At 41.3% G+C, this 12,571-nt stretch overlaps 1 protein-coding gene across 1 annotated transcript; it reads right to left on the reverse strand.

Annotated features, from left to right (window-relative positions):
• Positions 1-2,536: 2,536 nt before the first annotated feature.
• On the reverse strand, positions 2,537-10,243 carry wdr95 (WD40 repeat domain 95). The gene is made up of 27 exons (XM_084674749.1): positions 10,164-10,243; positions 9,901-9,966; positions 9,453-9,683; positions 9,284-9,369; positions 9,111-9,203; positions 8,967-9,012; positions 8,817-8,863; positions 8,521-8,638; positions 8,296-8,365; positions 7,750-7,990; positions 7,480-7,585; positions 7,244-7,395; positions 6,968-7,070; positions 6,737-6,843; positions 6,580-6,659; positions 6,415-6,469; positions 6,298-6,343; positions 5,827-5,886; positions 5,527-5,689; positions 5,241-5,339; positions 5,095-5,153; positions 4,873-5,011; positions 4,728-4,767; positions 4,547-4,635; positions 4,214-4,398; positions 3,896-4,002; positions 2,537-3,804 (listed from the first exon to the last, which is right to left on the reverse strand). Exons 1-27 carry the CDS (start codon positions 10,236-10,238, stop codon positions 3,576-3,578), a joined length of 2,892 nt encoding a protein of 963 aa, XP_084530875.1. The 5' UTR covers positions 10,239-10,243; the 3' UTR covers positions 2,537-3,575.
• Positions 10,244-12,571: the final 2,328 nt, after the last annotated feature.

Below are 12,571 nucleotides of genomic sequence, written 5' to 3' on the forward strand. Positions count from 1 at the left end.
TGGATGAAAAGGTAAAGCCACACCATACGCATTCCGAAAAAGCACAGCTTACTTTATTTTTAATACCGGGCTAGTTTGGTCGATTTCTTTATTTTTCGTTTATACCATGAGGTCAATTGCACGTGCAGAACATGATATCTTAGGTTATTAGCTCCTGCCAGCAAGCGGGTTTAAGTACTTCAGATTGATGAACGACATAACTTCAAGTAGGGGAGATTAATGTCTGTCTTCTTGAAACGTCCTAGATTCATTATCCAATGAAACATTAATAAAACCTGTAAGTTTCTTTTTCTATTGCTGCCTAGAATACAAACAGGACCTACAGTCCCACGGCTTATAAACAGAAAAACAAGAATTGGACTTCAAATAGGACAATCCAGGTCCCAGTCCCATCTCCAGCAGGAATGTAACTCCAGAAACTGATGAGCAGCGACTCAGCTAAAACCTCTTTAGAGCATTGAGTTGTTCATACATGTTATGGTTATTACAGCTTATGATCTGGAGGGGAAGAGCTACTGATTGGAAAGGATCTTGGGCCTGATCAGGGGAGCTGTGATGCCAGTTCCCCAAGAAACTGGCTCAGCTGCCAATGTCTGAATTCAAATCTAATTGAATAGCCCCATTTACAACTACAAGCAATGTCACAGGGAGCTTCACCTAAACCAACCTAAAACCCTGGGATGGCCTAGGCCTATTACCGAAGGATGTTATTGTAGCCCTTTTACCACATGTAGATGAGGCAGAGGCATGACACTGTTCCCTATGGAACACCTGCTTCGTTAACCTGAACATCATCAAATAATACATTTGCTCTGCATCCATGAAAAATATGAAAATGTTCCATGTAAAATTTGATCCTGGCATTTTTCTCCTACTTCTTTTCTTTCCTATCGCTAGTGTTAAATTCCACCAGCATGTAAAGACGTTTTTTTTATATCCTATTACCAGCGTTTTCTTTTTCAAAATAATTTCCCTGAAGCACATCATCACCAAACAACATGGTAAACTACAATCATGAGATTAGATACCCCTGAGATATCTACAACCTTTCACCCTTTTCAGATGATACAGAATATACAATTGTTCAATTATATTTTACATAATGGGCTATTGAAAGATGGTTATATTATCTTTATAAGTCTTTCGGTGTTTGGCAAGAACCACTTGTCTAAATATAGCCTTTTCTCAGACACAGCAGATCTGTCTCAGCCACAAATTGCAGTGGAAACTATTGTTTTTAACGGATGTTGAATGAGGAATAATCCCCTGCTAAAACCTGATGGTAGGAAGTTATGTTTGTGCTGCATAAGTGCCTGTTGAGAAGAAGCTGATGTGGAAATTGAGAAAGACAATTATCAACTAGACTAAGAAGTAAAATAATGCACTGTGGTGACTAATAACTCTGCAAAAGCACATTTGACCTGTCAAGATCATTTAAATGTTTCTTTTCTCTTTCATTCCTTCCTTAGTCTTTAATCCATGCCTCATGCAAGAGGAAATGGTGAGGAGGGAAAGAGAGAGACAGAGAATGAGAGAGAGAAAGAGACAGAGGAAGAGAGAATGACAAAGAGAAAGAGGGAAGGGAGAAGGAGTAATACTAAGAATGCCTAGAATACAGTCTGTTTTGACCTCAAACTGGAGGAGCCCCATATTGAGTTTCCTTTAAAACTGTAGATGTTTTTTTCCATAATAAATAAGCAAAGGTTCTCTTAATTGACTGGTAATGAAAGTAAATTTAATTTGGCAGTCACAAGAGATTTAAGATATGCCCTTACTGCTTACAACCATTTATCCAATCCCCCAGACGTACTTCACAGAAATATCACTAACTGGCATCTGTCTCACAGTGCAATAAAATGAAACAATAAGTGACTGAAAAAGCTTTTTAATAAACAACATTCTTCCCTTTAGAAAATGAGCACAGCAAGTAGACAAACATCTACTCTATATATATATATATAGAGAGAGAGAGAGAGGGAGGGAGGGAGGGAGGGAGGGAGGGAGGGAGGGAGGGAGGGAGGGAGGGAGGGAGGGAGGGAGGGAGGGAGGGAGGGAGGGAGGGAGGGAGGGAGGGAGGGAGGGAGGGAGGGAGGGAGGGAGGGAGGGAGAGAGAGAGAGAGAGAGAGAGAGAGAGAGAGAGAGAGAGAGAGCGTGAGTGAATTTGCACTCTTTAGGTTGACGTTGAACCTCTTCCTGTGGTTGGGACCACGTGGTGGAGACAGGGTTAAAGAGAGAGAGAGAGAGAGAGAGAGAGAGAGAGAGAGAGAGAGAGAGAGAGAGAGAGAGAGAGATTTTTTATCCTGTACAGGGTATGAAAAACTATATTTGTGAGTGCCCATTCGGTGTGATTTGAGCACATTCAGTAGGTAAGTCAGTGTGTTGCCAAGTTTGTGGCTGATTTCACAAGGCACTAATAGATTATTTAAATCCATTAAATCCGCTTATATATGTGGATGCACAGAAACAACTGTTGTACAAGCGGGAAGATGTTTTACCCATCAATTAATACAATTTTTTTATTCAAAAAATGGTCCTACAAGCATACAAAGCAGGCGAAATTGCAAAGCTCTTAACAGGTAGATAACATTTCCCTCATATTTGTTATGAGACTGTATGATTTATTATTGAGGAAGGAACAGCACCCCCAATTCTTGTCTAAACTTCTGCTCTTTCCTCAAGCTTGATAATGATTGACAGTCGTTTCACAAAATAAGACAAGGAGGAGGACCTGCCATACTGAATGCAATTGGCTGGAACAAGATTGCTGGAACATAATTGGCTGGAAAGTAGCCGGCCGCTGCAAAATTAGAAATTGACATTCCACTTGCACTGAGCTGTCTGTCTGTGTTTCTAACCAACTCTCAGAGGGCCTCATTAACTTCCTCAACCTGTTTATAAGATTATAGGGTTTATAGGGACAAAACTGTGTATATATTTCTTTTTTATTACGTGTTTTGTATTGTACTTTAATTGCTTCTTTTAAAATAATTCACCTGGCGTAAAAGCGAAGGGTGACAGCAGCACAACCCATGGTATATATGTGATACCACATCCTCCTGTAATTTAATTGCTTTATCGTGACTGGCAGCTGCACTTACCACACTCTAGATGCTTCCATTGATGAGCAAGGCATGGAGCACTCGCTGTGTGATAGAAACTCAAGACATGAAGCAGAATACTCTTCACCCTAACCACGAGCCTACCAAGCTCAGTTCTGAGACAGAAAGTCTCTAGTTGAGATGAGATTTTGACTACTTGACTACTTGGCTGAGTCAGGTCGCTGAGCAGTTAGGGAATCGGTCCAGTAATCAAAAGGTTGCCGGATCGATTCCCGGCTGTGCCAAATGACGTTGTGTCCTTGGGCAAGGCACTTCACCCTACTTGCCTTGGGGGAATGTCCCTGTACTTACTGTAAGTCGCTCTGGATAAGAATGTCTGCTAAATGACTAAATGTAAATGTACTGTAGGCTTCTATGAAAACAACATACAAAAGAAAAACTATGAACACACATTTGTAATATATCATGTCTTCACTTGAGATGTTACTACAGATTCACGTTTGAGGCATGTTGACTTCATGGTAATCCAGGTAATGTGAACATTGTTTTGTCTTTGTGGACAGGCTGTGGAGGCTCCGGGTCCATAGGGCTGGATATGAAAGGATCGATTCCAGCGAGAGAAAGATCAGGCCTCTCACAGGTGGCTGGAGCTGCTTTGATATCAAAGTACTTCAGGGTATGGTAGGCTTTGGGACCTCCATGGTTGGGTGGCTTGTTGGTGTGCTTAAATATTTCATGACGGAGTCTGACATGCAAGAGACAACAAACTGAGTATGCAGCAGGAATATGTTAGTTGTTTACTTTGACTCTTACGTGAACTGATCAGCTCAACTCACCGTTTCCCCTGTTCTTCAGGGTAAGTCCTGGTTTTAATCTCCTCCTCAATGTCTGTGTCACTGATGGTTACTGAAGGATATCTAAACTTGCTGTGTGAGTCTGACTGCTAATGCATCTCAAGAGCAGGCCAGATCAACACAAAAAGCAGACAGAGGGAGAGAAAGAGAGAGAGGGAGAGAAAGAGAGAGAGAGAGAGAGAGAGAGAGAGAGAGAGAGAGAGAGAGATGATTTGAAAGAGAGAAATGAGCACTAAAAAACCATAAAGATTTAACATGGGTGCATTGGCAGCAGGGATTAAATGTAAAATTCCATTTCACCGTTGGCCCTGCTGCAGTACTGTCATCTACAGCTGTGTTGGTGACATCCACCATGCTTTTCTCTCCATCCAGCAAGTGATGAACGGGCATGCTGAGGGGATCCATCAAGACCTCGTAGGGTACAGACGGGTGTTTCCAGGAGGATGGGGTATGGACACTCCAGTTTTCAGCTTGACCAAATGTTCCTTTGAAGGGAAATCATAATATAGGATGTGAACCGCCGAGGCCTGGGGCAGTACATTCTCCACAAAAAAACATTTCTAGCTATTGTTAATTTTTTGTAAATTAAGTAAGAAAAGTGGCAACTAAAGTAATGACCCCAACCAGCCCTACCTATGAACTGTCCATTGGAGCTCCACAGGCGGACAGTGAAGTCTACAGAGGAGGTAAGCACTACTTGATCACTGTCCACAATCTGCAAACTTAAGAAGATGCAAAGGGCAACCATTAACACACACAGAGTTTATCACGAGATACATGTGAAAGATCATTCCTTGTTAATCCCTGAACATACCCAGTAATGGTGCTAGTATGAGCTCGCCAGTAGGTTTTAGCTGCTTGAACAAAGATGTTTGGAGAGATCAATATGCCATGAAAACGAAACACTTAAGAGTCTTATCTGTTTCTATTTTGCCCGACCAATCCTAATAAACACAAACCTTTTTGGAGTGTATGTCCTGTGCCAAGTGCATATGTCTTGATGTCATAAACATAGACAAATCCAGCTTGGTCTGCTGCGTAGAGTAATGTGTCATCCTTTGTCACAGCTAGTTTGGTGATCTGATGCTGAGATCTGGACTGTAAGACAATGACACTGTGCTGTAATTACATGCCAAGCCACGTTTATACACCGAGAACAATTGGCCTCTGATTAAACATACTGCTTCAAAGCTGGCCACAAATTTTCCACCGTTGAGCACATTCCAGAAATTAATGCAACCTTAAAAAAAACAAAGGAAATTAATGATTAGATTCATGACTTAGCTCTACAATATATTTCATGAATTATGTGTTCCATATAACTGACCTTTGGACCCAGAGGAGACGAGGCAAGCTGCGGAGGAAAACCCCACATGCAGTGCTCGGGTCTGCAGAAACAGGATGCTGGGAACACTTGTATCCACTCCTTCAGAAAATAAACATTCAGATTGAATGTAACTGGTCTTTTCAATCTTTCATGCGAACCCTATAGTCCCTAGGTTTGATAACAAATGACTCTTTGTGTTCTTCTGACAAAATGTCCATGCACGCCATCTTAATACTTCACTAGGAGCATTAATGTGTCTGTATGCTCACATAGCAGGATTTGCTACCTTGCAGGTCTTCATGGGGAGGTGGTGGAGGGTTTTTATAGCGACACTGAATGTGTCCAGACAACAGATTCCACACAATGATCTCCCCGTCATAGCTGCTGGTGGCCAGGAGGGACGGTGGACACTGGGCTATACACAGGATGTCCTCCTTGTGACCATTCTTCTGAGGACATCAGGGAACATCAACACATTACTCTATAATGAGAGACTGCAGGCGTGAATCATCAGCTGTAATGCATGTGGCTGGATTTCAGACAAAAAGCTTGCTTCTGTAAAAATGGTGTTTAGTCGTGTGCTCACCAGGTCATCCTGCCATGAGGGCAGAGGACTCTGGACATGATGGGAGTCTTCAGGAGTTTCCTGTAACATTAACATAGAGACTGGTAAAACTGCTGTCATTTCACATGAGGAGATGCACAATTGCATGTTCCGTACTTCTGAGGTACTAGGAAACTACAAGATATACCTGTACATAGTGATGCACTGGGTGAAGTACGGAATTACATTACTGCTCTTCAGAAATGTTTATTGATAATCCTTTGAACAGCCTAGTATGTATAGTATACCACTGAGAAACTACATTTGAGGTTAAAACTCTATTTCCTGAAGCTGCAAACCCAAGAATGAGAACAAGTGTAAAAAATGATTGAACATGGTAACCAGGGAAACCCAGTAAAATACTGAATAGAACTGTATGTATGAAATCAAATATAGAACAACATCTGTTATCAAAGACATGATCTTTCTTATTGAGATCACATTCATACTTACAGAGTAAATGTCAATTTTCCGGTCCCAACCGACAGACATCACATACCTTTAAAAAATTGGATATTTAACAAAGGATATTTACTACAGACAGATTACACATCGCACATGGTTACATACGTGTTTCTGTAGACTGTCAGATAGCTGCAGTCACACACCTCTCTGGATTCACCATCTAACAGATAACAAATGTAATTCCTTTTATGTAAGTAAACTAACAAACATGACACATCTCTGTGATGCCTTATATATTTATTTGTTAATTCATATATTATATTAACACACCTTTCTTCAGTATCTTTAAACACTGGCCATTGTTGAAGTTCCAGATCTTTAGACAGCCATCTCTTCCCCCTGTGACCAGTCTGTAAGGGAGATGACACGGTATCCATCAGCTGGCTGGCACATGCAATACTACCACTAAGATCAGTTCCCCACAGACCTCCTTCCTCTGTGGTCAAAGGTCATGCATGTGATGGCAGACTGTCCATGAGCTTCACCAAACTCAAAAACTTCATCTCCTGTATCAAAGTCCCAGACTTTCACAACCTAGAGTCAAATAATCAAAACATGGTGTGATGATTGATAATAGGATTCATGTATGACATCATGTTTGTGGCAGCAGCAGCCTCTGCACTGCCAGGACGTAATCTTCTGAAGGAGTTTGACTCACAGAACCCTCGGTGCAGCTGACCACCTGACGGAACTCCTGGCTGTAACCACAACACAACACCGGCTCCTTGTGGGACATGACCACATGACTCTGGGGCTGAGGCCTGAAATTACAGAGAAAGAAGTCAAATCAAACTGAAAAGACCCTCGCTATCCTTGACTGAATCCAGATTTAATCTGGTTTGGTATAATCCATCATAAAATAGTTTCCTGCCATAGCTTCTCTTTGCATTTCAAAACAAACCCCCAGGTGTTGGAGCGAGATGAAGGCACCAACCTCGTCTTGAGTGAGAGCAGTGCTAAAGAGTCAGCAGAGACGTAGAGGCATTTTACTGAAGGAGAGTAGAGGCATGCAGACATGTCTCCGCGTATCTGACTTGCTTTTGGATGAGCAGTGAACAGACAGCACTGATCCTGAATATCCCAAATCTGAAGCAAAAAACAGTTATAATCCCTTCTGTTATTTTGATGAGTAAATAAGTGTTGATTAGGTGGACGATGAGAGGACGTTACCTTGGCAACATTGTCCATGGAGACGGAGAGGATGCGATTTTCTTCTGACATGATGCAGAGGTAGAAAATGGGGGCTGAATGGCCCTTAAGGATGCCAGTAGGTTTCCTGTCAGAGGGGTTTGGTATGGGGTAATTGTGTGTTGTTAGAATTCCGACAGATGACCTTTATACCAACGTCAGACATCCACAGCTCTTAAGCCTTCCACAAGCTGGCTCCACTCCAACAGGGAAGCTTACTGTTAAAAGAAAGTTCACTTCTTTGTTACTCACCCAGGAACATAAGGGTTCCACATGCGTAGGAGTCTATCCATCCCACCTGTCACCAGGAGGTTGTGCTTCTTAGAGAGGTCAAAGGTCTTTACTCCTTTGTAGATTGTAAAGACGGTCTGGTCACCTGCTGCCCTAGGCTGGGGAGTGCAGTTCCCAAGTACCTTCTTGGCCTTACCTTCCCGGCACATCTCTCTGATCTCCCTCATCTGCCGCTCAATGTTAGTTGACGGGAGCACACAGCCTTTTAGTGGAGGACAGAAATTGAATTACTTTTCATGTACCAGCACTTACACATAACTTCTACCAGATGAGTCATCCGCCTCCTCTGTCTCTATTTTATCAGACTGATACAAATGTATGATACATTGGCACTTCAAATAGAATACAAATGTGCTGTTATGAATTGCTGTTTTATCCTTATAGCGCTAACTCTCCATCATACGCTAAGAGTGATGTTATTTAAAAAGCATTTAGGAACATGACAGGTTATATGTTAAATGTTAAACATGCTCTTACAGTACAGCTTAGTATAAACATGGACATTACCTATGACAAGAGCAGAGCCTTCATGGTTGGAGGTGGACACAACAGCACAAATATTTTGAAAGTATTTAACCTAAAATGCAAAATAAACATTTAGTGAATAGCACATTCAGTGTGGAAATAAATTACACATTGTCCAAAAGGTTAATTTGGGACTCAATTTGAGTGGAATAAAAAAGTCTACATTGAGCGGCAAAAAAACATAGTTGGGTGGGAGCTAAATATTACCTTTGTCACCCAGTCTTCATGGACTTTCCAGCAAATATAAGTCACATTTGGATGAAGAACAGCGATGTCTATTCCAATGTTGGGCACATTTTCAATCTTTGGTAACTTCTTCCACATTCTGTGAATAAATGATTTTACAGAGTTCTTGTGAAGGTATAAAGCAGTGTTGAGCTGCCATGACAACATGGCTGCATTTCTACATTCCACACACCAGTAGCTAGTATTACCCTATTAGTTTGATCAGAAGTGTCTGTTTGCTAGGCCATGCGTGAAAAATAAATTAAGAGTGTATTTACCTCAGTGTCTCACCAACAGACTTGATTAATATAATATTCACACAACCCTAGATGATAGACAAAACAAAATTTCATAATTAGCCGAGTCTTATTCCATAAACAATTCCTGTCTAATAATTGCATCTGTAGTCAATCAGAGAGACGTGCTACCTGGGCATCTCCATACAGAATACAACACTCATCAGGGCCAGTGTAGCTGTGAACAAAGAAGAAATGACCAGAGTAATCTCATTGGAGACTGCATGGAAGATGGCCTCTCGGACATGTGACCATCAGTTTGTGCTGGAGACTCACCAATAGTCTAGCCTCAGTGGCACGGTCTCCAGTGCACTAATCTGGCAATAAGGCTCCAGAGAAGAGAGCTCATATAATTGGATCTCTCTGTCCCTGGAGGGCAGGAGAGAGAGATATGACGCTCAACATTATGTGAGTTTAGGTTTGAAAATTATTTATAATTATATGATTACCCAGTTCCGATGATTACTTTGTTGTACTGCATCATTGTGATCAAATCCGTTGCCCACTTTGGTTTCCTATTTAGTGGTCTTTCATGCTGCAGTAAAAAATTAATAAATCTGTATCCACTAAAACATGACAAAATCTAATATAGACTATTTCATTAGTGACCAAACATACAAACACAGTCTTGCTCTTCTTCAGTTGCAACTCAGAAGTCCAGTAGTACACAGCCCCGTCCTCCCTCAAAGTAATGACAGTGCCATCTGGGGTGCAGTGGACCTTGAGAATGGGTTCTCCATGGCACAGGGCCTTGATGGTGGCAGGCAGAGTGAAGGCTACCTGTTTGGTGCGTGTCACAGACTCCTCCTTCTCTGTGTACTCCAGTTGCATGTACGTGCAGAACTCATCCTGCATGCACAAGATGGCACAAGTAAGACAATGACGACAAGCTGGGACTCCAGGTGCATTACCTTGTGACCTCAGAAAAGCTATTACCACAGCAAAAACATCTCACATATTATAGCTGTATTATTTTCTGAAGCACAGAAACATGGGGAGGAGACACAGCTCACGCAATTATTACTCTATTGAAAGCAAAAATGGGAAGAAATGAATTTAATCTCACCCAGACTATCCTCCCCTGGCCTGAATAATCGATCTTCATGAATAGCTCTTGAATCTGTGCATCGTTCTGTGACATTTAAAGAACATTCAAAGAAAGTAAAACTCATTATCATTTGATCAAGTTTAAAACACAATGAACCATGTTTAAAGCTCAGTACCGAAATACAGAACAGGAAAGATTAGAAAGAGGGAAAGAGAGAGCAAGAGAAAAAATGTGAAAGGTCTGTTTTTAAAATGTGTGCTTTTCAGTTAAATTACTCTTACTATGTTGTGTAACCCTAAACACTTCTTCACAATTAGTCCAAAATTGATTGTGTCAAGTGATCTCAAGCCATCCATTTCAAACTCCTGTGAATGAGAAGGTGTCATCATACCTATGCCCCATAATATTGGGAATTTACTTAAAATCTACTTAAAATAAATAGCAAAGACTAATGGAGTATCTTACCTCAAAAGCCAGTTTAAGTTTGAACAGATCTCCAAGGGAAACCCTCTGTTCAATCTTTAAGGAAAGCAATTATAACATTACAAAGGAAAACACATTAAATTAAAATTACTATTAATAGGGAATTAAAATATATCTGATCTCAGAGACAAATACGTTTTTTTTTTAAGTGTTCCCTCTGGAAAATGCACAGAATACAGAGTTCACAACCAAAATGAGAGACACATCCAACTGCTCCTTTGAAATTCACACAACACATGCAAGAATCAACTTACCAGCCAGTTAATAAACTTTGACCGCTAAAAATACAAAGCAAGGTAGGAGAGACTGAGAGAGGGCAAACACAGCCACCATTTTCATTAACAAGACATATCAGTGGGGTGATCTGTGATACAGCCACGAGGAATGATGGGGCCCCCATGTCAGCACCTAGAGAAGCAGACTCCTGGGATATGAAACGCCATGCTCTGTGTTAATGGTTCTGCTTCTGACACAGTCTCCTAGCAACAGGATCTTCATCCTCAGAGACTCTTTGATCTATCATTAATAAATAACTGGAATAAACAGCCCAACTCCTCTAGAATGCAATCATAGAGATAGATCACCCTCTACCTCCCCTGGTCTTATGAGTTACGTAATTGTGTAATCAAGCAATGGTCTCTGAATAAGAGCAAGGTCCATGGACTTCTGATTGAACATGTTGAAAGCGCATTGCCAGATCCTTTATGAGGGAAATCTGAAAATAACAAACTACTTCTAATTATCAAGACTGTAAGTTGGCCGGAATGATGGCACAGGACAGAACGCAAGAGAGAGAACATTATCAACATCAACTGGTCTCCAAATCTATTTATTGGTTATCCTTCAGTTCTTGCTGTCATGTTCATTGGCTATCCGACGGACAGCAGCTAGGGGAATCTACTGTATGCTGAGCATCTGTATCATCAACTGAAACAGAGCATTGCTCTGATTACACAACCACAGTTTGGATGGGAGTAGATAATGGAGTAGATAGTAGATTGTACATGTTTACCAAAACCAATTAACTTAATAGACCTGGGGTTAGGTATTCCTGGCTGCAGCCGCATCCCCTGGTCATTCTAGTGAAAAACACTACTCTGTCTTGTGATAAGGTTAATAGCCATAATTTGTATCACTAGGGAATCCTTTTAAGCAGATGGTTTAGTAATTGTGTTTGTGTTGGTATGGCCTCAAACAACGCCATCAGTTCATAGCTAATTTGCTGCCCTTTAAGCCAATAAATAAATTGATTCTCAGCTTGATTGAAAATGTCATTTCTGGCACAGCCTAAGTTCCTCTTAGGTAGATCTGCTGCCTTAGCTTTCAGTCCATAGGGAATGTAAGATGAATCAGGAACAAGACACGACTGACACTCTACTGACACCTTGAGGTCATATATGTGTATGTATGCCTTTTGTCATATATGTGTATGTATGCCTCTTTTTTTACAGTACCTTGAGTTTGCAGAGGCTGTGATATGGACCAGCTCTGTAGGGTAGGCGACCATTGTTGTGGGCATCATCACCCAGGGTAACAGAGTGCCGTCTGTTACCCTGTTTCAGCAGTTCTCTTACAAGCCACAGAGGTTGTCGCCTATGGCCCTCTGAGTAACCCACGAGGTCTGCACCAGGTGCCATGCTTTCCCCCTGTGACTCTCGCACTGAGGTCTTAACCTTCTTCTCCCCTATGCCCCATAGTTCAGTTATGATGCTGGAGAAAGGAAAAAGGTTCTGTAGTGTCCACACATTCGTTGTTCTTTCAGAGTTATAATATGATATGGCTGTGGTAGCATGGGTACAATACTTGTTTTCTGGATCAGAGGCCTCTAGAAGGCGTGACATTTTGACTGTTCTGAATAAGTAACACATATCAGTGGTACTTTATGGTTGTGCACAACTTCACTGTGAGGGTTTGCACTTGGCTTAATACTGCTGGGCAATGATGCAACAAACTTGCTGTAGCAATTACATTCGTTTACCCAAATGGTTAGGAAAAGGAGAAAAGGAGGTAAACATAACAGCACTTCAATTTAATAACACTAGGGAAAACGGATTATATGTGGTCCAATTAATTAAGCCTCCAATTTGATATGGTAAATGTCCACTGCTGCCACCAGTCCCATGACAACAGTAAACAGTCTCTGACTGAGCCCCATTTGAGGAAAACAATGAAACGCGGGGGAGAAAAGAAACGTAATACCCTCTAG

Source organism: Hypomesus nipponensis, chromosome 15 (genome assembly GCF_054491055.1).
Source record: "Hypomesus nipponensis isolate SF chromosome 15, ASM5449105v1, whole genome shotgun sequence".
Lineage (NCBI taxonomy): Eukaryota > Metazoa > Chordata > Actinopteri > Osmeriformes > Osmeridae > Hypomesus > Hypomesus nipponensis.

Excerpts from the sequence above, each read along its gene's own strand:
- wdr95 (XM_084674749.1), bottom strand. The coding sequence starts at position 10,238 with ATGGATGGCTTGAGATCACTTGACACAATCAATTTTGGACTAATTGTG. Across the intron at positions 4,768-4,872 it reads AGGACATACACTCCAAAAAG|CTAAAACCTACTGGCGAGCT; the intron begins GTTTGTGTTTAT and ends TTGTTCAAGCAG. Across the intron at positions 4,636-4,727 it reads CATACTAGCACCATTACTGG|TTTGCAGATTGTGGACAGTG; the intron begins GTATGTTCAGGG and ends CATCTTCTTAAG.